Here is a 27,143-nt window from a genome sequence, read left to right as displayed (position 1 = left end):
TTATCGATACAAGTTCGGGATACCAAAATGTAAAATATTTACCCAAAATAACCTATATTTCTATCTTTTCACCCAAATCACTCAATTTGTCACCCATTTTGCTCAAACACATATCTTCATTCTCACATGGCATATTACCCAAATGATCTTGATTGAACCCATTGAGCCTGCCTCATAAGATGAACTAAATGACATTATTTTTAATCCTAGTAATTTTATATTTATTAACTCCAATCAATTGATCTCATTATCTTTTAACCAAGTTAATAAATGTGTAAAGGTGGAATACGGGAGATAGAAATATCCATTTCCCTTCCTCTTTTGAAATGTGCAATCCCATTATCCTCCAATCTTCAAGTTCAAATTTTATATTGTAACATTTTACAGGTTAATCAAAGTTCAAACTCTCTCTTCTAATCAACTGTCTTACAAGGTAAATTCATGGGCTTTAATTATTTTTTTTACCAAACCAATTTTGTTATTTTCTGAGGAATGAGAGTCGTTAATTTTAGTGTTTATTTTGATTTCAAGGTGATTAAAAACTTCGTTTGTTAAAGATTTCATTCAAAGTAAGTGAAAAGTCTAAAGACTAAAATAGAAAGATCTATTTAGTATATTTGAACTTAGTTGATTGATTTTTTATTCATTTAGTCTAGATTTTTCTCTATGTACGATTAGTTGAACCAACCTACTTCCCACGCTCAAGATTACAACACCAATACATATCGCAAATTCCCTAAATTTATACTAGTTACCAAAAAATTACCTCTAGTCATACTTCTGTCCATATCGGGCAGTTCAAAAAGCCGATGTGCTGACACGTGTGATTGACGCATATCGGATTTTCAATGGCCATTGTAAACGGTAGTCTAATGAAATATGTTACAGAATATACTTTCAATTATCGATACAAGTTCGGGATACCACAATGTAAAATATTTACCCAAAATAACCTATATTTCTATCTTTTCATACAAATCACTCCATTTGTCACCCCTTTTGCTCAAACACATATGATGAACTAAAATGATCTTGATTAAACCCATTGAGCCTGCCTCATAAGATGAACTAATGCATGACATATTATTTTTAATCCTAGTAATTTTATATTTATTAACTCTAATCAATTGATCTCATTATCTTTTAACCGAGTTACTAAATGTGTAAAGGTGGAATACGGAAGATAGAAATATCCACTTTCCTTCCTCTTTTGAAATGTGCAACCCCATTATCCTCATATCTTCAAGTTCAAAGTTTCCACTGTAACCTTTTATAGGCGAATCAAAGTTCAAACTCTCTCTTCTAATCAACTATCTTACAAGGTAAATTCATGGGCTTCCAAACTAAATTTGTTATTCTCTAAGGAACAAGAACCGTTAATTTAAGTGTTCATTTTGATTTGAAGGTCATTAAAAATTTTGTTTGTTGAAGACTTCATTCAAGATAAGTGAAAAATCTTGAAAGATCTACAGACTAAAATAGAAAGATTTATTTAGTACTCTCAAACTTAGTTGATTGATTGTCTGTTCATTTAGTCTAGATTTTTCTATATGTACGAGTAGTTGAATCAACTTACTTCCCTTACTCAAGATTACGACACTAATACATATCACCAATTCCCCAAATTTATACTAGTTACCAAAAAATTACCTCTAGTCATACTTCCGTCCATAACAGGCAGTTAAAAAACCCGATGTGCCGACACGTGTAAATGATGCCACATTGGATTTTCAACGATCATTGTAAACGGTAGTCTAACGGAATATGTTACGGAATATACTTTTGATTATCGATACAAGTTTGGAATATTGACGAGATGAAAAAGTAAAAAAAAAAAAAAAAAAAAAAAAGTATAAAACACAACCTCACATTGCAAATTTCTCTCTTTCCACCTCAACGATTTCGTTAGCGTCGTTTTGCCGTCTCCACTCCATTGCCCCCAAAATCCAATCGAGATAAATTTCTAGGGTTTCCTCTCTCCCCCCCCAAATTTCCATGGCTTCCAACCATCTCGACGAGGTGAGTTCGCTTCCGTTCCCCGCTCGATCGCGTCCTTCCGCCGGTGCGGCATTCTAATGGGTTCGTTTCCCCGACTTGCAGGACGACGACTTCGGAGGGGATTTGCCCGGGGCCCACGATGCTCGGCGCTCAGGTTTGATGTGAATTCTTTCCCCATGTTTCGTGCGACTCGGGCGGCGATTCACGTTTGGTGGTGGCTGTTTCAGGCAGCAAGAGGAGCTTCGGAGACATCGAGGACGATGAAGACGATGTCTTTTTCGGATCCAAGAAGGTACCCGCTCCATTTCGTTACCGATTTTTGGGGCTGGTTGTGGAAATGCGTGTGGAAGAGGGAGTGCTAGGCGTGAATTGCGGTTCTCTTGGAGGCCTGTGTGTGTGTGTGTCTGCTGGTGTTCGGACAGTTTTGGAACGCTTCAGTTTGTTGGTCGAATGAAAGTACTTAAGTTTGGCAGTTCAGTTCTTGAATATTCATCTTTGCTGTTTTTCTAGCGGTCTGGTTTTTTTTTTTTTTTTTGGATTCTGTTATGGGATGCAACGACCGTTGAGACTTTTCCCCATTGTTTCCTCACTTGAATAGTTTAAGTTAAAGGGCGTGTTGTGGTTTTATTGCGTGTCGTCGAACAGTGGATTCTCGGCATCTTAAGCTGTTTGATATAATTTGTGGAAGTTCACATTTCTCCTGTTTCTTGTATACCTGTATTTTTTGAGTTTCATTTCACCCAGGCCTTCGATTTTCGAAGTGCCCCTCTTTTTAATTATCACTTTTCTGCATAAAATTTTAATCTTTTTTCTTGTTACAGGGTAATACGAAAGCAGAGGAAAATACTCCCGGTGCAGCTACAGGAATGATCTTATCACTTCGTGAGAGGTAATTAAGCACTTTAAATATTTTTTTTTGTTTTGTGGTTTTGTACTTTTGGCATGCTTCCAACATGTAATTCAACCTGTCCAGCTTGAGCATCTCAATACAATTTATATTTTCTGTTTTCAGTCTTCAGACCTGCAAGGAAACTCTTACGATGTGCCAAGTATGTATCCTGCAGTAGGTCTTTGTCATCTTATCTTTTGCTGCATCTTTTTTCTAACCACCCGCAGGTGTAATTGTTAGTTTAATTGTTTGTGCTACATTTCTTTGTGCAAGAATCATTTTTATTGTAAAGCTTTGATATTGATGAGGGCCATGCAAAGAATGCTAGAATAAATTGAGGATTGCCTTTTCAATTATAGGTTGCTCAATATTCAAACTTGCTACACTTCCACGTGTGACATATTTTTCATGAATATCCCCATCGTCAAGGCATCATCTTGGTTGATGAGATTTAGATGCTCTGTTTTTCCTGTTTTGACCTCTTTCATAGCTTGAAGGCATTTGTTTGTGTCATTGTATTTTCTTTTTCAAATTGAAGTACACAATTCATTTGCCTGATGGCTGTTGTATGCTGCTTTTCTTGTAACTTAAGTTCCCACTATGGCTTAATGTTTGATGTCAAAAGAGATCTGGTCCTACTTAGCAGAATGCGGATGTTGTATATGATTCAATCTATGACTTATTTATTTGTTTGTTTATTCGAATCTGAAACTCTGTGGATTGTTGATACTGTTGGGTATCCAGACAGAACTTGAAGCTGCAAAATCTGAGATTGAGAAGTGGCATTCTTCATTCCGAAACGAGTCCTTCGTACCCTCTGGGACATCTCCTGGTTAGTTTTGTGTTAATTTGGGTATTTAATCTTTGGATTTTGATGTATGATGCAAGCATGAGAGGGTTGGTTCATGCTTATCTCTGTATATATTCTGATAGACTGACTTTTTCCTTGCAGAGCCCAAGATGGTAATCAACTATCTTCAGACGCTTAGATCTTCAGAAGAGGGATTGAGAGATCAGGTTGATTCTTAGGCAGAATGTTTCTTTTCATTTCGTTTGATTTTGCACTCAAAAGTTTATTGTTATTTACTGATTCAATTTTTCTTTATTAGGTGGAAAAGGCAAAGAAAAAGGAAGCTGCTTTGATAGTAACATTCGCAAAACGGGAGCAGGAGATAGCTGAGTTAAAGGTGAATCTTTTATTGTGGATATGGAGGTTGTTAGAACAGTATGTATGTGTGGTGCTGTTTTATCTCCTTATTTTACATGTATGCTTATTTTCATCAACTGTATAGCCACTTAGTTGACAAGGAGATGAAATCAAAGTGCATCTGATTCTGACTGCATTGAGACTCCAGTTAACCAAGATGGATTGTTTTAATTATCTTTTGCCTCCTCGGTAGTGTGGATTCTGTCGCTAGAATTTGAATCTTTCAAAGGATATTTCTTAATCATTCTGTTAAGTTACTTTGTGATAAAGCAATGAGCACTAAACTTTTGGCGATGAAAGAAGACAGTTTTTCCACGAAAGGAATAGGGAGAATAAACAGGAACAATAACTTTGATAGGAGACAAATGATAAGCACGCCAGGGGTAATATATAGTGGCCACCTTCACAATAAGCTCTCTGGGATCTTTTGATGTTTGCTCGTCACCTGGTAGCTGTTTAAAATTGCTTCCCATATGTAATATTTATGCTGCATTTTGTGTAACTCAAGATTTTCCGTTCATTTCAGTCTGCTGTTCGAGACTTAAAAGCACAACTCAAGCCACCATCTATGCAGGTAAAGCAGGATATATCTTACTTCTTGTAATATGTTTCTATTGTATGGTAACTGCCGAATGCATGTGAAACCTCAATTAACCATGCATCTCGTGTATGATTTTTCTGAGAATGCAGTCTATCTTTTTGAAGAGAGTGCTTTAAATATTGCGCTTTTGAGTTTTGACATGAATGGTTTGCAGTCATTTACTTTAAGTGTTCCATTTTTAAGTTTTAACATGAATGGCATGTAGTCATTTACTGTCTGCTTGTTTATAGCAACAAACCATACATTTCTGATTGTTTCTTGGATCATATACGACTTTCAGCATGTTTATAGTAGTCTGCTATGTGCCATGTATGTGACTTTTTGTCCTTTTTAAATAAAACAACCTCATGGATATATCAGAAGGTGGTTATCCTCCTGGTTTTGATTTACTCCTGACATTTATACTCAATTTAAAGAGATCTTTGTACGTGAAGAGAAGGAAGAGTAGATGAATACTTTGAATGCTAGGCTGAACTATATTAGTGTCATGTTGCTTTTAATCCTGAAGCTAATAGATATTTCATAAGGCTACTATTAACTGCTACTCTATTTGTTAATTCTGCTTGAATAGTGATTTTTTGGTTAGAACAGGAAAGCTCAAGACTGTAATCAGTGTTTTGATATTTAAGTGATTCAGTTGATGACCCAACTTTATTATTAGTATCTTCATGATGTTATATCTTGGGCAGTTTAATCCTCTTGCTTTTACACGCCTTGGTAAATTATTACCTAAGTGCATTTTTTTCCAAGGATTTCTCCGGTGATGATGGGGATGAGACCTATATTTTGGTTAAAAAGAATTAGGATTGGCTGGCTGTTGCTGTGCAAAAGATTTTTCTTAGTTTGTTTGATCGCTCAGAGGGAACAACTTTGATAACTTAGTCTGTTTCAGTTGGGTAATCCTTAGGAATGGCCATTTCTGAGCCACTAATTTGTGTATGAGTTATCGCTCTGGTGTTGGCATCTTAACTTTGGCTTATTTATATTTGTTTTGTTGACAGACAAGGCGGTTATTATTAGATCCGGCAATTCATGAAGAGTTTACCCGTCTAAAGGTCCGTGGTTGAACTTTGAATTGAACTTTTATTGGATATTGAACTTGGGTTGGGATTTTCTTTGCTATATGGACATTGTATTGGTCAAAGCGTCTTGTTAACGAGTTTCTTAGGGAAAAAGACACTAGTTGAGAAAGCATGGCGATGTATGTAATTGGAAAAGTACACATCACAAGAAAAATGATATATACCCTGCATGGGGGGAGTTAACATTTCCATAGCACATTTGCCTGAAGATGCTTATCATAATTTTTCTTAAGAAAAGAATCCGTTTTTTTAGGTGCAATGTCAACTAAAGTTAAGCCTTTGTTTAGAAATTTTTTGAAGTCCTTCGACAAGAATTTTTCAATAATTAAAGAGGGGTCCAGGTGTTTTTATTTTTTATTTTTAAATGTTTATGTGTTTCATGCTAAAATCATTGCTAAAACTCTTCTAAGTCTCTTAAAAATTTTACTAGACATTTGGTTTCATTGGTAGGATTTCCTCAGAGTAGGATCTACCTTCTCTGTAAAGCCACGAGGAAATTTAATGATTTCGTGTATATGTTCTTAATGGCTGCTTGTCTTTTTCTTTCTATATGTCAAAAAAGAAAAGAAAAGAAAAGAAATTACATGTATTGCTGTTTTCAGATCTTAGTTTTCATAGTCTCAGATTGGCTAATTTCAGGGCATCAATGTTTTCTGCTTCCTAGCTCTACTCTTCCTGCATTCCACCATATGCTGTATGATAATTCTGTCCTTGGTTGTGGATCTCGGAAAAGATACCTATCCATTGCTAATGCTTCTGAAATTTGAATGTTTGTTCTTATGCTAGAATTTGGTAGAGGAGAAGGACAAGAAGGTGAAGGAGTTGCAGGATCATATTGCTGCTGTCACTTTCACTCCACAGAGCAAGATGGGAAAGATGCTCATGGCTAAATGCAGGACCCTGCAAGAGGAAAACGAGGAGATTGGGAATCAAGCTACTGAGGGAAAGGTTCTGTATCTTTATCTTGATATCCAGCAGATGTGAATTACTGAATAACATATTTTCTTGCTTTGAGTCAAGGTTTTTAGTAATGTCTCTGTAGTAAACTCTGTGGTTCAGTGTTTTCAGAAAACTATTTTAAACTCCCATGCACCTTGTCCTAACCTGAATCACGTAATTGAGTCTTGGCGAAGCATCAGAAGTACCGTTGCTTTTCTTGGTGATACCACATTGAGGAACACTATCATGAGGAACCAGAGCATTTGAGCTGTAGACGTGATATGATTACTTTTAAACCATGTTGAAGATTCACGAGTTTTGAAACAGAGAGATCCTTAGGCCCAAGTTTTTTAAATTTGTATGTTGTTATAATGCCCATTCCATTACTATCTATAGCCTTATGAATATTATGAGACGTATGGGGTCTGTCGAACTATAATGAGAAAAAGATGTTCAGGCTGGTTTACTTGTTTGTCCACTGTTACCCGGCTTGCAGATGCACGAATTATCGTTGAAACTGACTTTACAGAAGTCGCAGAACGCAGGGCTGCGGAGTCAATTCGAAGGTCTGAATACGCATTATACTCCACATGCACTCATCCTTGTCTCTCTTTCTCATGTTCCTGCAAGGCTCTTACTTTAGCTACTAATTCGCTAAGTACGCCGTGGTCGTTCCATGCAGGACTGTTTAAACACATGGATGGACTCACAAATGACGTTGAGAAGTCGAATGAAATGGTCTCTCTCTCTCTCTCTCTCTCTCTCTCTCTCTCTCTCTCTGTGTATAGTTCATAGGGTCTGCCTCGTTGTAAGCCAAGGTAGAGAGAGATTGACAGCCTTGCTCTCTTCACTGTAGGTGCTCATCCTGCAAGAGAAGCTGGAAGAGAAGGACCAGGAGCTGAGAAGATTAAAGAACGAGCAGTCGCAGCAGCAGAGAACTATGCCTGATGCGATGAGCGATAGAGTTTCTCCTATTGAGGCGAAACAAGAAGCAATTATGGGGGAGAGTTGATCAAAAATGAATTTTTTTCGTAGGACCTTCATATTTCTTTTGTGGGGTTTTTCCTCAGTTTTGTTTTTTTCTTTTGTACATTAGATTTTATTCTTTTCCATCAGTATGCCTTTCTTTGCGCTCTAAAATATCTTATTAGTATATTCTTCTTCCAAAAAGAATTTGGAAGTATGATTGGCTGCATGTTCACGTCCCCTGGGTTCGTAGCATCCAAGAGGGACTGGAATGAGCATGCAGGGGAAGAGAGAAGCGCCCATGCAAGGGCTCGACGTGGAGCATCTCGACTGAATCCAGGTGGCACGATGGTGGATAGCCGAGCGGAAAGTGCAGGTGTGATTTGTCAAGGCCGAGGCCACCTCAAAAGGGTGTCTCTTGGCGTCCGCCAGGGCAGCGCCGCTGTCCGTCCGCGTCTCGGGGTCCTTCGTTCCTCGAAACTCCAACACCATACGACGCAAGTGAAAGTCTGACAGGAGCAGTAGTATCAGTTGGACGGTGTCTTGTCCAAAAGGCACCGATCAGCTATTGCCGCCGGTTTATGCAGCTCGAGATGCGTTCGACGAGACCATGTAGGATCTACCCTTCCTTGTCCGAGACGAATGTCGTCCGGAAGTTCACAAGGAATCACGAATCGATGCGCCCGATGCGCTGTGCACGATCCCGGTTGAATTGAACGTGGTCCCTTTTCGAGCTGTTTAATGTGTGACCATTTGCGCTTCCATTAGCCATAATGTCAAAAAACTCGCCATTAAAGAATCCGTTAGGTAAACAAGATGAACGCGGACCTCGTTTTCACAGCGGTTCATTAATTGAACTTTGTTCTTGGGAGCGTCTAGTAGAAGTCCAAGTGGAGTGCTTAAATCCAAACTTCTCAATATATTTAGTTGAAACCATCTATACTAAAAAATTTAAGCTAATGAGTTATATGTTAGTAAGGATATGTTAATTATTTTACACCACATTAATTCTTTGATTTTGGGATTTCTTTAACACAGTCTACTCACATATATATCCTAACAATCTTATATGTGTATTCTAACAATCTCCCTTCACATGTGAGTTTAGTGTTAAATCCACCCCCCTTTAATTCAAGCATCCTTCCAACCCACTCACTTAACAATTTCCCCTCATGCATGAGTTTAGTGTTAAATCCACTCTCCATATAATTCCTCTCACGTTAACAATTTTCCCTCACGTATGAGTTTAGTGTTAAATCCACTCCCCTTTTAATTCACGCATCCTTTCAACCCACTCACTTAACAATCTCCCTTCACATGTGTCCCCCTTAATTCAGGCATGTGATCTTATGGGCTTGTATTGCTACATTACAACACCCACCTATTTGGAAATGGCAACCATGGCTCTTATACCATTTGTTGGGAGCGGGCAGTAGAAGTTCGATAAGGGAGCTCGAGTCTGAGCCCGTTAACATATCTAGTTGGATTTAATTTCACTTAAAAACTTAAACTAACGAGATATTGACCAACTAGAATATATTAACTGCTTTATACCAAATTAATTCTCTGATGTAGGATTTCTCTAACACAACCTACTTACACATGCATCCTAACACTCATGTGCGTGCATGCATGTGTTTGCTATCTATATACATATACATATAGCAAGGGTGCCAAGATGGTAATGTTTCTAACAAGCTGAGTTGCATTTTTTAGAAAATCCTAGCAAGCTGGAAATGAAAGGTGTTTAGAGAGGCATTGAGAATTTTCACAAACATGCACTTTACTTCAAGGGACTTTGTCCATCACATCACATCATCTTTACTTTTTATAGGCATTAAGAGGTTACAAACCAACAAGGATCATGCTCATGAGTCCGAAATAAACAAAGGCTTCAGAAAATTTGGTCGGAAATTATTTTAGGTGATATGAACAGTGACTGTGAACAGTGATTTCCCTAACCTATTACTACAATATTTTGCTACAGTAACCTAGCTATATGCCTATCTTCTATCATGGACATTGTAGTTATAGTCTGAATCATCAGAGCTACTGAATCATCAGAGCTATACATTGCGAGTTTTTTTTTTCCTCATAGCAGTGTTCAAGTTTTGAAAGTATGATATTAGAGGGGTTTCAGATGACTTCTCTTTGTGCTGTCAGGGCATTCCACATGTTTATTCTGCTTGCGGAGGTTACTTCCTCATGAGTCCTGGAGGATCCTGGAGTATCAGCAGGCATGTTTGGCTAGTGCCAATTTGTTAGTTGAGCATAGTAAGATGTGTATAGTCCAAGGGATCGGGACAAATGTCTTTGATCGTAGGGGTCTTAAGAGAGAGGACCTCCTCATTGGGCACCGGGATCTTGAGATGATTGTGCAGGATTGTCCGTGTTCGCCATTTCCTATTCTTGTGATGGAGGGGTCCTTACTTGGTCTTGTGCTTGTTCAAATTTCTTGAGTGCTTATTTGGCTTTTGGTATAAGGCTATAATGATCCCATGGAACGGGTAAGAAGTAATTTCATACATCTTCAAGGATGATCTTGTTATCTTGGCATGAAACTCTTTGGAGTTCTCTATAGTTGTATTCAATAGATCCAACACAATTAGGAAATGATTTGTAAATACAAGCTTGTTTAAGGTGTGGTTGAGGTTTGAAGTATGTGGTTCCTATGCCTTGTGGTGCATTGACAATGGTGCCATTATTCTACACAAAAACCCATGGACGTCAAAGAAACACAACAATGCGTATTTCTAATTCTGGTTGGACAGTTCTCAGTTCTTGTTGGAAAAGGTGCTTCTAGTGAATGGGAAGACAAAATCAATTAAGGACAGTCAAGAGATTCCTATCACTTTCATTTTCAATGTTTTAGCTGAGCGCAAATATCCTGATTAGGTTGGCAATGAACTTTTTGGTCGGAAACTCAATAACTATTAAGTGTTGACACCTAAATTTTGATTAGTTTTTTAATTAGGCTTTAGTTTCTATATTTATGTATTTTCCTTTTTTTTTTTTTTTCGGATAATAAATAATAATAAAAACAACATAAAATAAATAAATAAAAACAAACAAAAAGAGGCAGCCCATCGGGCCGGGCCTTCGTGCCCGCCCCCTTTGTTCCTCTTCCTTACACGAGCCCTCCAAGGCCTAGGGCTTGCCTTTTCACCCCAGCTCGGCCCCCTCTCTCTTCTTCTTCTTCTTCCTTCTTCCCTCTTCTTCCCCTCCGCCTCTACAACTCACACGCGTGAAGGACAACCTACGGTCGAGGAGGATAGGTCGACGTTGGCCGGGCGTGATAATATGCGTAGGACCTATTTATTAGTTTCTATATTTATGTATAGATCTCGTGCAAGCTAGCAATAAGTCCCTCAAGGACAACCTACAACCACTTCATTAGTTTCTATATTTATGTATTTTTTTTCTTTTTAAGATAATAAATAATAACAAAAACAACAAAAAAAATAAATAAAAACAAACAAAAAAGCAAAAACAGCAGCCATTGGCGTTGGGCCTTTTGTGCCTAGCCCCCTCTTCCTTCCCTCGCGTGGGCCCCCATGGCCCAGCCCACCTGACTTAGCCGGGCCCTCCTTTTTGCCCCTTTGTCTTCTTTCTCATCTATCTTCTTCCTCAATTGGATAAGCAGCACGAGCCGGAGATGAGGACGTGTGCGACGCCATAATGGAGAGGGAGATGGTAGCATACGATGGAGTGGATGCGTCTTCAATGCAAGGTGGCCTAGCTAGAGCCACCTCGGCGAATGAGACGTTGGTTCAGCTGGTAGAGGCCGTTCGGTGCATGAGGACCGACAGTCAAAGCTCTGTCGATTGGCTGCCCCCTCGCCTATAAATAGCAGGGCACCGCCTCTATCAAAAGACACACAAGCCAACAGGTTTAGAGAGGTTCCTGAGAGACTTTGGGGAGTTCAAAGAGTGAGCAAGGCAGAAATCGGGTCGCGAGCTCAAACCACCTTTGTCCGAGAGACTTTTGGGGAGGCCGGCGGTGAGCGAACCCGAGGGGGAGAGAGCATGAGCGAAGAGGAGGGCCAGATTTAGAGGGAGAAGACTTGCCGTCACCAATGCAACCGCTGCTCTGCCACCGTTCGACGCCCGTTCCTGCCGTTGCGCCATCTACGCCACCTGAGCCGTACCATCGTCACCTCCTACGCTGCCCGCTGTTGCCATCCCCTACCGTTAGATTTGGAAATCAGAAGACCAAATTTGAGGAGAATCCGCGAGATCAGGCCATCGTGACCTGCTATCGTCCACCGCCGTGCTGACCCCTACCGAAGAGGCCTGGTTGAAATCCCCGAAGCCAGTGAGCATCTCTGACCCCCCACCCTGTCTATCACCTCGTTTCTGGGTCGGCCATGTTGGAACATGCAACTATCGAGCTTGCATAAGCTTTGACCATCGGTCGATTCTTTCTTCGCCATTCTGCCGTCTCTGCCGTAGTTGCGCCACAGTAGCCTAGACGTTGCCCAAACGCTTTCGCTCTTGCCATCTCCGTTGTAGCCGTGCCGAAGCCGCTTCGCTGCCGCTCGGATGCCTTCTCCCCCTTGTCGCCCGTCGCGGCCGCTGGACTGTGAAGGCAACTGCGGCTACGAAAATCGAGTCAGCCGAGTTGGATCGCGTGACCCGGCACCCTAGGGTTTCCATCAAGCAGGTTGGGCCGTCGGGCCGAGTTTGGAGCTTGGGCCGAGCATCCCCTTTTTAATTCAAATAGGCCCAATTCCGGTGTGTGGGCTGAGGTTTTTTTATGAAAAACAAAAACAAAAAATATGGGTTGGGCTTGCATTGCACGCCTGTCCGCGTTCTGGGCGGACGACCCGGGTTGGAGCCAACCCTAGATCCGACCCGGTTCGTTTTTATATTATTTTAATATAAAATAATATTTTAATAAATACATAAATAATTTATTTTCCAGAAAATAAAAAAATAAAAATATCTATATTTTCCCCAAAAAAGCCAAAAATGTCAAAAAAAAAAAAAAAAAAAGCCAACAATGATTTATATTTTCAGAAAAAGATCGAAAATCCAAAAATGCTTTTTATGTCCAAAAATGAGAAAAATACCCAAAAAATATTTTTCTTCCACAAAATGCATGGAAAATCCCTCAAAAAATCCAAAAAGTCTTAGGGTTTAAACAAGATTAGGTATTGAAAGGGCATTAGTGATTAATTGGTGTAATCAAGTTCTCGATCCTAATTTCTTTAGTTGCGTAGGAGCGAGTATTTCTCCCAATACTTCGTTTGGGTTTCTAATCAACCCACTCCAAATCGATTAGTGGCGACTCCGTTTTAAAATTAACTCATAGGTTAAAAAATTGAACCATTAAGTCGTGAATTGGTGGACTTTGGAGAGTCTGGGCTACGCTTAATAGACATAGCTAAACCATTAGCCTCCGCAGGCACCCACTCTGATCGGGCGCAGAAAAAAGGAGGTCGTGATAGTTTGGCGACTCACTGGGGATTTGAAGACTTAGGCTTTTTTTGATCTTGTTTAAATGCTTTGCTGACTTGGTTTTCTTTCTGTGCAGGTTGGTAGTTTTTTTACTCCGTTAAAATAATTTGTCGTGTGATCTTAAACTGTTGTCCATGCTTTACTATTTTAACACTACACATGGCACACACAACCTGGCCGCCATAGGATATTTAGGATGGTGTTAAGAAAGATACAGCTTCGAACGCGAGATTATGTTGTAGATGTTGCATTTTTCTTTTCCCCGAATATCTTTAAGTAGAGCCGAAGTTAAAAGGGTACGCTGCCAACACGAGATTGCGATGGGTGGATACCTTTTTAATTTCAATAAACATTCTTAGTTAGAAATTGAGCCGCACGTCCCATGCGCATATCTTTGTGCTTGTCATTTTTTTTTTTAAAAGCAAAGTAATTTCTTTACTTTTACTCAGTCCTTTTTATTGGCCCATGGCAATTTAGGGTAGGCGTTTCGAGTCCCAGTTTATATGCGATGGGAGAAGATGATATCCAATTTATTCTTGCTCCCAGAATGGAGCTCTTCAGATGGTGGGGTCAATTGGACCAATTTGCCCAAGAGCACATGAAAGCCAAAGTCGGTGACCTCTTATCATTGTTCCAAATCTCTGTTCATCCTGAAGTCCTGCAGGCCATGGCACATTTCTAGTGCCCGAGAACATCCACTTTTATGTTCGGTAGGTTCGAGCTAACTCTAACTTTGGAGGAATACAACATCATCATTGGAAAGTCTCTCAAGAATCGGCTTGTTAAGCCACCAACAGGCATTGACCCGTTGCGTGGGTTAGCATGACTTTTAAGAGCCGAAGTCCATGTTGTGAGGCAAACTCTTGAAAACAACCATAATACATGCCCACTAGCATTTTTGATTGCTTGTTTTGAAAATCAACCCATGACCCAAAAAAGTGAAATTTTCCTTCTAGCCTTTTTTGGGTTCATCATTTTTCTCCATCAACGAAACACCATAAGTCCCTCAATGGCATGGGTGGTTGATTAGGTCTCAAGAGGGCAAAATTGCGTCAACATGATTTTAGCCGAAACATTCTTATCTTTTAATCGTTTTAAAGAAAACACGGAAAAAATCATGTGGGCCTCGCCGGAAATTTTGCAGGTTTGGTTCTTTTCTCACCTAAGCGAATTTCGATGTTTCATGCAATCGTCTAAAATAAATGATTTTGAAAATTCATTATAGAAATTTGTGATCCTAGGACCATATATTCCCAATCAAAGCTGTTTTAACTGGATAATTTCTTAAGAGACCCCACTCTTGAGACATTCCAATGGTGTGTTGGTTGGTTTCATGAAAAGAGAGCCCATTTTGCTTACAGACGTAGCCATCCAATTCCATTACTCGATCTCACCGGCGCCACCCCTTATTACCCATATAGGGTGGCCCGACAGTATGGAGCCCTTCAAGAGATCCCGCCACTTTCCAGGAGGAAAATAGATCCACTCCGTTTTACCCATCAAAGCCGTGACCACGCATTCGAGATTACCATTATCGAGGAAATATGGAGCAAGTGCCATCGCAAAAGAATTGTGGTACCTGAAAGGCTTGAGGGATAGGAAAAAGCCCACCACGCCTTTGAGTCCTACATCCACAACCATCATATCCCGAAAAAATTAAAGCCATCAGTCCCTCACCCAATCGGCAAGGGCAGCCGGCACGAGCAAGCAGAGCTTCTGCAAAGAGATTTGGGAATAGGCTAGATACACATCTTAGAGCCGATCCAAGAAAGCAAATACCTTTGCAAGAACAAGGCTCTCCATTGCATATAAAATGACAGTCATGTTCCCTCTAGTGTTTATTTTGGGAAAGTTTTGTCCAATTGTTTGGGGACTTTTGTTTAATACTTAGTATTTCGTTCTGTCATTTTTTTTTTCAAGTTTTAGATGTTAGAAGTCTGTGGTCTATAAAATCCTCTTTTGATAAATAAAAAAACAGTTAGACCATTGCCATGGGTCAATCTTTGTTTACTTTCGTGCTCATTCATTGTTTTCGCAACGCGAGGTAATTATGAATCGTTGACTATCAGCCACCCGCGAATGGCCTCACATGATAGGGCCGATCAGAATGATGTACAAAATTGCCTTACCAACATTGAATACCGCGTAGGACATATGTCCATTGTCCTTTGACAACTCTCGAGGCAAATGGAATCCACTCAAGCCAAGCCCAACTCTGTAGTTGCTTTAAACACCGTCATGACACCCGCGAATTTGCTAGAGGACGACCAACAGGATAGACAGTTTGTAAAGATCATGAAGAAGCTGAGCTAGCTGCAGGGGCAGGATCCCATGGACTTGTCTAATTACGTCGGCATTAAGATCCCTAAAGAGCTCAAAGCACCCGAATGTGAAAGGTATGCTGATACCTCTCGCCCAGAGACCTACTTACAGGCCTATCTGGTCTGAAGGATGATTCAATTGTACTAATCAAACTTGATTGGCCTTGCCTTGCGATGGTACATTGTTAGGAAGATTAGTTTCCTTAAGACCTAGGAAGAACTAACTCATGCTTTCCACCAAGAATATAATGTTGACATTAGCCCCAACATCGCCCTACCCTACGAAGAACCGATGGTCGCGGAGCATGAGGAGCCGATAGTAGCAGAGACAGGAGAAGAAGATGTCAATAAAGCCTTGCATGATAAATGGGCGATTGAGCAATATCCTATTGCTGAAAAGTTTCCCACTAGGAAAGGCAAGGAGCCTGCGTACAAGGTCAATGACACAGAGCCTGTTCAAGACCGGGGCATGGCAGGACAGATCCCCAAGCTTACTACAAGAGTTAGGGTTCAAAGAATACTGACCCCTATCAACCTAGAAAGTAAAGCTCCACCATCTCTCACATTCCTTGACAAAGTCCAACTGGCGAAACGAAGGGCTTTATTCAAGAGGTCCGGACCAGGAGTCAAGAAAAGAAAGCCTAAGTAATTCGATTCAACATTTACCACTGAGTGTAGGCAAAATCTGATAGCCAATGAGCCACCTCGCTAAAACTTCAAGCATCCCCTAGGGTACAACCTTGAAGACTACCATCATCTAATGTACAATCTTGGAGGCTACCACTCCCTAGAGTACAATCCTGAAGGCTACCAGTCCCTAGGATACAATCCCGAGGACTACTAGTGTTATATAGATGAAATCGACCATTCATCGTATGACTGTCTTCCACTCACACACATGATCCAAAGCTCATTAGAAGAGGAAACATTCGTCTTTGTTTGCTATGACTTATCTCCCAATGAACTACTAAGCTTGTCACTTGACCATGAGGATAACTTAAATGCCTCATCTTCGTTTGGTGATTTTGACTCGGAAAAAAACAATAGGATGATCTCAATAGAATCAAGTTTTCCTGAAGCAGCAAAAAACACCAATGCAAAGAATATGCAATGGGAAAACTAGTGGCCTGACCAAGACACACCAGGCTCGTCTTGTTCTCATAGGATCATGACTCCCAGAGAAATGTGGATACCTAATCTCCACAAGTATAATGGTACGACTTGCCCCATGTCTCATTTGCAATATCTCCACATTGAAACAAGTCGGTACTATAGCTCAATGTCATTCACAACTCAGGCCTTCTAAGAAAGTTTTACAAGGTTTGCATTGTAATGGTTCGTCACAACCAATATCTACCTTATGAGGGATTGGAATGAGCTGTCTTCCGCATTCCTACATCAGTATCAAAGCTAGATTGGAACTGAACTGCCTTGCGAGAACTTGGTTCACTTCAGAAGAAGATCAATGGAGGATTTTTGAGCATATGCAAGGAGGTGGAAGGCTTTTTATGATGCAAACCTACTCTCAACTGACCGAAAATAAATAATAAAGCTATTCATAGGAGCTTTACCTCGCAAGCATCATTGTTGGTTGCATGGGTTGCACTTCCATAGCTTCAATGGAGTGGTTCTCTCATGCGAATACTTCGAGTCCACTGGAGGCAAGGAATTCGAAGGCGCTTGATTTTAGAACCAGCACTATCAAAGTGCTCCTTTTCATGGGAGTTTTCATGGGTTTTGCCTGTTTTTGTAATGTCATGTTTCTTATCCTGTCTAGTGTGCTATTGTTACATTTTCCATTCCAGTAATCTAATATACAATTCTAATATTATATTTTGGAGCATGAGGTGGTATCCCAAATCGGCCCGGTGATGCTATCCAACCATGAAGAGAAAATATCATCCAAGGAAAATACTGAGGGCTGGGCTTCCTCATACTTTCTTCCCCCTAAATATATATACTTTTGAAAAAAAAATGTTTCATTACCAAAAGATTTCGTCAAAACAAGATGTTAAATTTAATCATATTTATCTTTTTGACTCATTCACTTTGTGTCTCAAAATATCATCCCCTTTGACTTAGTGTGACAGGAGACATTTAAAGCTGGCATATCGTGTGAACTCGCCAAATTCGAAGACACCCTTTCAAGAAAGCAGGGATAAACAGAAAAGATCCCGTTTCAAAAGGGTAAGTCCTATTCCCTGAACATAATGTCGAAAATGACATCCTCTCTCTTCTATCTACAGGAGACAAAGGATGGGACGTAATAGGCACATGCATACTATTGAACTTGAAGCATGCATAACACGATAGCTCAAGGTAGGATGTCGCGAGTTCATAGATGGGACTTCCAGCTACAACGAGCCAAGAAGCACAAGGAAGAAATTTCTTATCTTCCTTTGAATTGATTACTGTCAACAGGGAGAAAATCCAGACAATTAAGGCAATTTATAGCCCTCTACTCTAGACAATGACTAGAAGTTTCAATCCGTGTTTCAGATGCGTATTCTCCTAAGAAATAATTGCCATCAGAAGATTGAAGATTTTGATTGTCCATCTCAGGTCCCATGGAAGCTTGAGGTACTTGGCTTTGCCCAATGCTGCTATAGTTAAAGACAGAAGGAGAAATTCCACAGAAGGAAGGTGTCGAAGATGAATCAACGACTAGAAATCACGCATACATGACCACGAATAAGAAAGGCCAATCGAAAGAAATGTTGAATCGTGTCAAGACGAAGAGACTGTCATTAGCATACAGATATCCTTAGGAGCCATCAAATACAAACTCTGGGAAAGGGTAACTCGGTATCGTTTCCAATACTCTCTCTCTCTCTCTCTCTGAACTCGCTTGTGACATATTTTCTCCTATTTACAGGAAGCATAGGATTCAATAATCAATCTTAATGGTTAATCTGGGCAAATCAAGTGACCCATATCGATTTACCTAACTTGGTATGAAAGGACATGTCGTCCAGAAGTCGGTTTGGTCAAATGAAAAAAGAAACGCCTTATGGACACCACCGGCGCCTTAGCCTAATGGACTTCATATCCTCCTCGTACTTCAAGTCTATCCAATCATCTACAAACCAGTGAAGGGTAAAGTTGTATCGCTTCCAGTTATTCGACTCCTGAAAGAATTTGTGACTAATACGTTCTTTCCTATCTTTTGTAGGATCACCTGACTGTTAAAAACAAGGACAACAAATCAATGAGAGGCAATGACAAACTCTCCTAAATGAAATGGCATCCTAAGTAATCGTTAAAGCAAATGACAGAAACCTTTCAGGCCTCAAATCACGTGCGATCTTGGCCTTACCGATTGATCTATTTTCACATCTTCTCTTCTGCAGGGGCAAAAGTAGAAAGGCCCGTCAAATCAATGATCAGATCCCCAACCTTGGCTGATCCTTCTTGTGACATTTCCCTACTTAATAGGAGCAATCCATCAACACCCATTTGTGAATACCCCTTTTGATGTTCAAAATTTAACAGCACTATTCTGTTGACCTTTAAAGCTACCAACAAGGTTTTTTTGAGCCAAAATCATTCATTTTTTTAGAGTACAAACTCCACCACATTTAAAATGCTGCATGCCTTTTCCAAATGGATTTTGCATGATGATTTTGTCTGTCTAAGTCACTGATTCCACTGAGGATTATCAAAATAGATAGCTAAGTGAAGAATACAAGATTGATTGAGCATGCTGGATGAGGTGCGTCAGAATGATGACGGCAAGCTATATCCTCCACACAATCCCCCATCTATACACTTATGAGATAAGTGTAGAAAATTCCATGGCTGCAGGATAAAAAAACTCTCTCGCGAATGGTACGATAACCAAAACAGTGAAAGGCATTTCATTGCTCACCACCTTCTTGAGCCCCATACACTAGTGAAGCTTCTCTCATATCCCCGTCAAGAACCACCCTACACTGGGGCAGATTGGAGACGAGACAACATCACAAGGTGAGAAGAGGGATAGAAATTTTCTTGCTCGCACTTGCATCAATCTTCGGATGTCTTTATTGCATATGAACACTTGCGTTAATTTAAGTGCCCTAGAATGACAAAAGAGCAATTCTTTCTCTACGCACTTGTATTCATTGTACGTCCCAAGTGAGTCTGTAATTTTACCCTCACATTGAGACAAAGTAGAAGTCATTGCCATAGCCTAGAGCGCTGGCTGAAGATGAAGACTCGAGAGTCTAATAACGGTGCTTCAATTAAACTTGCCTAGGCCAATTCCTCCAACGACAAGAAAAAGCAGGGGTATAAAAAAGCAGTGTACTTGGTAAAAGCAAGGTCAATGCCCATAAATTAAAAACTGGAATAAAAAATAAGGGCATGAAAAAGCAGTGTGCCTAGTAAAAGGGCCAATGCCTCTCAGTAAAAAATACAGCCAAGAAAAAGTTGCTGCCGTAAAACCTCCATCTGATAGTGAGAAGAAAGATTGACAACAAGTGCCAAGGCAATCACCAACTCTCACCCTCTTACACATGAGTCAAAGTCTACATTACATTCCCATTATAAAAGTTTCTTCAGACTAGGGCATTTCAATTAATGTAGGATTTCATATGTACATGAACATCGCTTGAAGAAGTATGAGCAATATTACTCTATCTCTTTTCGCAGGGTTCTTGACTTGTAAACCCAGAGATGAACGCACAACATTTTGTCCATCGGCTTTGACCTTAATGGTCTCTTTTGATGAGCCGCTGACCAAGACTTCATCACAGTTTCGACAAAAACCTCTCACATTGGTAAAGTCGTATTATTTGTGAGAATACTTAGACCCCTGCTGACATGATGATAGTGAGAAATGTGGTCCTTATAAATCCTGCATCAATGGTCAGGATAGCCTTTTCCATGAGAGTGAGTGGAAAGTACTTTCAAACTGAAAGTCCCTCATCTAGCATGCTCAAGACATCTACATTCTAAATGAAGGTTGTCTTTCAAAATCTTCCCCAATGAAATTCAGATGATGCAAAATTGACAAAATTGCCATGCATGAATCCCATTTGAACTCATGAATTTATAGCATATACAATCATGTGTGTTTATTGTGCAAATAGCAGACATACTCTCAGAGATCAGAGATATTGCCAGGTAAGCATATCCATATCCCTATTTGTCTTAAAGTACTTACCGCTGCACAAGTACTCTCTTCTTGACACTCTATCTATTCGAGTCGTCCCTTGAGTTTGGGTGCTTGCAATTGTTTAAGTATCCCATTGTCTTTAGGTACCTACCATTGTCTAGGTACTCTTTTATCAACAATCGACTTGTTCAAGCTGTTTTCAGAGTTTTGATACTTGTGACTGTCCATGTATCCCTTTGTCTTTGAGTACCGGTCACCGTTTGGATACTTCATTTTCTTGACACTCGACTTGTTCGAGTTGTTTTCATAGCTAGGATGCTTGCAACTGACCAAGTATCTCACTACCTTTGAGTACCTTTCATTGTCTAGGTACTCCTTTTCTGTGACACTCGACCATTCCGAGTTGTTCTCAAAATTGGGCAAAAGAACGCTTGAAGTGCCATAACTTTGTCCAAAGAGACACTTAAGTGCCATAATTTACGAAATGTACACTTAAGTATCACATTTGAAGAAAAATGGATCACTTGAGTGCCACTCCGGCCAAAACGCTAATGTGGCATTTTTCTGGCGAAGCACGCCCAAAACGACGTTGTTTTGCACGCTGACGTGACCAAATAATGCAAAAACGGCGTTGTTTTGGGCTGATGTGGTAAAAAAATAAAAATTAATCAAATTAAATTTAAAATTAAATTTAGTTGAATACTAAAAAATAATAATTTAAAAATTAAATTTAGTTAAAATATTAAAAAAATAATTTAAAAATTTAAAAATTTAAATTAAAAAAAAAAAAGGAACGGGGATGAGGCGGGTGAGGGATCGGCCTTTAGTCACCGCCGCCGCCCGGGGAAGGGCCGGCGACGACGGGGAGGGTCGGCCGGGGTCGGGTCCTTGGCCGGGGGCTGGCGACCTCGGTCGACCGACGGCGAGGGCTCACGAGGCCTTGCCTCGATCCGAGGCGAGGTCGGCGGCCCTCGCCCGATCCGATGAGGGTCGGCGGCCCTCGCCTGTCCGGGCCAAGGGCCGTCGCTTGTCGAGGGTCGCCCTCGGCAAGCGGCGGCCATTGGCCCGGACGGGCAAGGGCCGCCGACCCTCGCCGGATCTGGGCAAGGGCCACGAGCCCCCGGATCCAGTGGAGAGGGCTCGCAGCCCTCGCCGCCCTTCCCGGCGGTGGTGGGGCGGGCGAGGGCTGATCCTCGCCGCCTCCCCGTTCCCTTTTTTAAAATTTTTAAAATTTTAAATTATTTTTTTAATATTTTAACTAAATGTAATTTTAAAATTATTATTTTTTAATATTTTAACTAAATTTAAATTTAAATTTAATTTAACTAATTTTTTTTTTTACCACGTCAGCCCAAAATGACGCCGTTTTTGCATTATTTGGCCACGTTAGCGTGCAAAACGGCGTCGTTTTGGGTTCGGTTCGCTGGAAAAATGCCACGTAGGCATTTTGGCTGGATTTTGGCCGAATTGACACTTAAGTGATTCCTTTTACTTCGATTTTGACACTTAAGTGTACCTTTAATAAGTTATGGCACTTAAGTGTGCCTTTGTGCAAAGTTAAGGCACTTGAGGGGTCCGCACGTCCTCAAAATTGTTTCATTGAATACTAGTAGCCATTCAAGTATTCCACCGCATTGTGCGCCTGAAGCCATCCGGGTAAGTCTCGTACCACATTCAAGTTCATTACGAGGAGGTGAGAGATCTTCACGAATATCCCAATTACATCCTCGGTATTCCCCTTTACCGGGAGGTGAGAGACCTTCACGAATATGTGGGGCACGTCCTCAATATTCCCCATACCAGGAGGTGAGAGACCTTCATGAATATCCAATGTACGTCTTCGATATTCCCAATTACCAAGAGGTGAGAGACCTTCATGAATATTCCAGGTACATCATCGATATTCCCCTTTACCAGGAGGTGAGAGACATTCACGAATATGCGGGGCACGTCCTCAATATTCCCCATACCAAGAGGTGAGAGACCTTCATGAATATCCAAGATATGTCTTCGATATTCCCAATTACTAGGAGGTGAGAGACCTTCACGAATATCCCAGGTATGTCCTCGATATTCCCCTTTACTAGGAGGCGAGAGACCTTCATGAATATCCCAAAGTACGTCCTCGATAGTCCCATTACTAGGAGGTGAGAGACATTCATGAATATGCGAGGCACGTCCTCGATATTCCCAATTACCAGGAGGTGAGAGACATTCATGAATATGCGAGGCACGTCCTCGATATTCCCAATTACTAGGAGGTGAGAGACCTTCATGAATATGCGAGGCACGTCCTCAATATTCCACATACCATGAGGTGAGAGACCTTCACAAATATCTCAGGTACGTTCCGGGTATCCTCAAAGAGTTTGTACTTGTGATCATACAGATACCCCATTCGATACCTGTGAATGTCTAGGTATCCTTCAAGAGTTTGTACTTATGATCATCCAAATACCCCTTCGATGCCTATAAAGGCCTAAATATCCTCTAGGTTAGTACTTGTGAATATCCAGGTACTTTTTCAATGCCTATGAATGTCCAGGTATCACCCACAAATAGATGCTCTGAGAAAGGTCGGCACATCCCTCGCGAGAGGTCGGGAACCAACTGGTGTCCTTGACGAAGATCATGCACCCCACAAATTGATGCCTTGAGAAAGATCGGCATATCTTTCGAGAAAGGTCGGGTACCAACCGGTGTCCTTGACAGAGATCAGGCACCCCACAAATCGATGCCCTAAGAAAGGTCGACATCTCTCGAGAAAGGTCGAGTACCAACTGGCGTCCTTGACAGAGATCAAGCACCCCACAAATAGATGCCCTGAAAAAGGTCGGTGCATTCCCTAAGAAAGGCCGAGTATAAACCAGTGTCCTTGACAAAGATCAGGCACCCCACAAGCTGATGCCCTAAGAAGGGTCAGCACATCTCCCGAGAAAGGTCGGGTACCAACCGGTGTCCTTGACAGAGATCAGGCACCCCTAAAATCGATGTCCTAGGAAAGGTCGGATACCAATTGGTATCATTAACAGAAGTCAGGCACCCCACAAATCAATGCTCTGAGAAATGTTGACATCTCCCGAGAAAGGTCGAGTACCAATTGGTGTCCTTGACAGAGACCCCACAAATCGATGCTCTTAGAAAAGTCGACGCATCTCTCAAGAAAGGTCAGGTACCAATTGGTGTCCTTGATAAAGATCAGGCACCCACAAATAGATGTCCCAAGAGAGGTCGGCACATCTCCTGAGAAAAGTCGGGTAAACCACTTATTGCTCTAACAGGCGACTGAAGAATGATTTGAGTCCTGGAAAAGTAATTTCCCGTCAAGGCGATCGAAAAAGGTTTGGGTCTTGGAGGAGCAACCTCCTCACGTCACCAGGTAAGATAATGCCGTGATACTTGCCAAACTCGAGATTCGCACCCTATCTCACTCGTGCCCGGTAAGTAATTATAGGCATCTTCTTATTTGTCTTACTACATATAATATTATATTGCTCTTTCTTGTATAGCACACTTGGTCCTAAATAAGGTATAATCTACTGCATATGAATGGACAAAATTTAGGTTTCGGTTTGTCTTTGAATGTAACCTCTACGAGCTCACATTCAAAGTGGGGCAGCTGTTGACACCTAAATTTTGATTAAGTTTTTAATTAGGCTTTAGTTTCTATATTTATGTATTTTTTCCTTTTTTTTTTCTTCTTTCAGATAATAAATAATAGGGTTAAGTACTGCAGAAGTCCTAAAACTTGTCACGAAAATGTAATTGAGTCCTAAAACTTGCAAAAAGTGCAATTGAGTCCTAAAACTTGTCAAAATGTTTCAATCGAGTCCTAAAATCGACGCCGTTAGTCTTTTCCGTTAAAAATGTTGATGTGGCATTTTAAATAATTTTTTATTTTCCATGTGGATTTTTAAATTATTTTTTATTTATTTTTAAAAATAGATTAAAAAACTAAAATATTAGATTTATTCATTTTTTCTTATTTTCACCAAAAACTAATATATATATATATATATTTATAAAAATTATTTTAAAAAAATCAACGGCTCCTCTCCCGTGCCACCGCCGCCGCCATCGCCCATCGTCGGAAGGGCCAAGCGACGATCACCGCCCTAGGCGGGGTGGCCAGCGAGGCTCGCCGAGATCTCGGCAAGCCTCGCCGGCCCCAAGCGAGGGTCGACGAGGCCTCGCCTAAGGCAGGCGATAGTCGCCGCTCTTGCTTGGGGCCGGTGAGTTCTCGCCCGGCCAGTGAGGGCCGGCCACCCCTACCCATGGCCCGCGACCATTACCCGGCCCCTCCGATGATGGGTGGCGGCGACTACGGGGGAGAGGAGCAGCTGATTTTTTTTTAAAACAATTTTTTAATATAATTTTTTTAACTTTTATTTTTATTTTTTGGTGAAAATAAGATAAAATGAATAAATTTAATTTTTTTAGTTTTTAAATCTATTTTTTAAATGAATAAAAATAATTAAAAAATCCACACAGAAAATTTTTAATACCACGTTAGCATTTTTAACGGAAAATGCTAACAACGTCGTTTTTTTAGGATTCAATTGAAATATTTTGACAAGTTTTAGGACTTAATTGCACTTTTTGCAAATTTTAAGACTCAATTGCATTTTCGTGACAAGTTTTAGGACTTCGCAGCACTTATCCCTAAATAATAATAAAAACAACAATAAATAAATAAATAAAAACAAACAAAAAAGAAAAAACAACAGCCATTGGGGTTGGGCCTTTTGCGCCCAGCCCCCTCTTCCTTCCCTCGTGTGGGCCCCCACGGCCTAGCCCACGCGACTCAGCCCGACCCTCCTTTCTATCCCTTTGTCTTCTTCCCCAATTGGATAAGCAGCACGCGCTGGAGATGAGGATGCGTGCAACGCTGGAATGGAGAGGGAGACGACAACGTACGATCGGGTGGGCACATCTTCAATGCAAAGCGGCCTAGTTAGAGCCACCTTGACGGATGAGATGTCGGTTCAGCTGGTGGGGGCCGTTCGGCGTGCGAGGACCGGCGGTCGAAGCTCCGTCGACCGGCCGCCCCCTGGCCTATAAATAGCAGGGCACCACCTTCGTCGAAGGACACACAAGACAGCAAGTTCAGAGAGGTTCCTAAGAGACTTCAGGGAGCTCAAAGAGCGAGCAAGGCATAAATCGGGTCGCGAGCTCAAACCACCTCCCTCTGAGAGACTTCAAGGGAGGCCGGCAACGAGCGAACCCGAGGGGGAGAGAGCACGAGCGAAGAGGAGGGCCAGATCCGGAGGGAGAAGACTCGTCGTCATCGACGTAACCGTTGCTCTGCCACCATTTCGACGTTGTTCCTGCTGCTGCTGCGGCTGCCACCCGAGTCGTATTGTTGTGACCCTTTGACGTTGTCTGTTGCTGCCATCCCCTACCGTCAGATCTAGAAAGCAGAAGACCAAATCTGAGGAGGATCCGTGAGATCAGGCCACAACGACATGTCGTCGTCCACCACCGTGCTGCCCCTTACCGACAAGCCCTGGTTGAAGTCCTCGAAGCCAGTGAGCATCTTTGACCCCCCTCATCTATCACCTCGTTTTTGGGTCGGCCATGTTGGAGCACGCGGTTATCGAGCTTGTGTAAGCTTTGATCGCCGGTCGCCCCTTTCTTCGCCGTTCCACCGTCTCCGCTGTAGTCGTGCCACAGTAGCCTAGATGTCGCCTAAACACTTCCACTATTGCCATCTTTGCCGTAGCCGTGCTGAATGTAACGACTCGGGCCCTACTGTGTAATATTGTCCGTTTTGGACACCAAGTTCTCGTGACTTTAAAACACGTCACATAGGTTAAAGGGACCCCAAGTCTTATAAACTAGTCCAGGACTCTCCCCTAAGCAATGTGGGACTAGAGAGGACCCCTCGTCCTTCCTTGGGTTGTTACACTCTCCATCCCTTAAGAGCACAGCGTCCTTGCTGTGGTCCTCACATGCGGTTGGGAGTTGGCTTTGATACCATTTGTAACGACCCGGGCCCACTGTGTAATATTGTCCGCTTTGGACACTGAGTCCTCATGGCTTTAAAATGCGTCACATAGGTTAAATGGACCCCAAGCCTTATAAACTAGCTCATGACTCCCCCTCTAAGCGATGTGGGACTAGAGAGGACCCCTTGCCATTCCTTGGACTGTCACATCGAAGCCACTCCGTCGCTGCTCGGATGCTTTCTCCCCCCCATCGCCCATCGCGGCCGCTGGACCATGAAGGCAGTTGCGGCTGCGAAAATCGGGTTAGTCGGGTTGGATTGCGTGACCCGACGCCCTAGGGTTTCCATCAAGCAAGTCGGGCCGTTGGGCCAGGTTTGGAGCTCGGGCCGGGCATCCCCTTTTTAATTCAAATAGGCCCAATTCCGATGTATAGGCTGAGGTTTGTTAAGAAAAATAAAAACAAAAAATATGGGCCGAGCCTACGTTGCAAGCTCGTTCGCATTCTGGGCGGACGACCCGGGTTGGACCCAACCCTAGATTCGACCCGATTCATTTTTATATTATTTTAATATAAAATAATATTTTAATAAATAAAAAATAAAAAAATAATTTATTTTCTAAAAATAAAAAAATCT

The 27,143-nt window shown here is 41.4% G+C and overlaps 1 protein-coding gene across 1 annotated transcript; it reads left to right on the top strand.

Annotated features, from left to right (window-relative positions):
* The first annotated feature begins 1,880 nt into the window (after positions 1–1,880).
* On the top strand, positions 1,881–7,856 carry LOC104417817 (FKBP12-interacting protein of 37 kDa). The gene is made up of 14 exons (XM_010029031.3): positions 1,881–2,019; positions 2,101–2,152; positions 2,226–2,290; positions 2,820–2,887; positions 3,011–3,047; positions 3,632–3,719; positions 3,840–3,904; positions 3,997–4,074; positions 4,621–4,668; positions 5,697–5,750; positions 6,564–6,725; positions 7,213–7,282; positions 7,399–7,454; positions 7,573–7,856. The coding sequence occupies exons 1-14, from the start codon at positions 1,996–1,998 to the stop codon at positions 7,726–7,728; spliced, it is 1,023 nt and encodes a 340-aa protein (XP_010027333.2). The 5' UTR covers positions 1,881–1,995; the 3' UTR covers positions 7,729–7,856.
* The last annotated feature ends 19,287 nt before the right edge of the window (positions 7,857–27,143 follow it).

The sequence above is a fragment of the Eucalyptus grandis genome, chromosome 2 (genome assembly GCF_016545825.1).
Source record: "Eucalyptus grandis isolate ANBG69807.140 chromosome 2, ASM1654582v1, whole genome shotgun sequence".
NCBI classification, from domain to species: Eukaryota; Viridiplantae; Streptophyta; class Magnoliopsida; order Myrtales; family Myrtaceae; genus Eucalyptus; species Eucalyptus grandis.
Note: the sequence above shows the minus strand (reverse complement) of the source record. Positions and strands in the feature narration are given on the sequence as shown.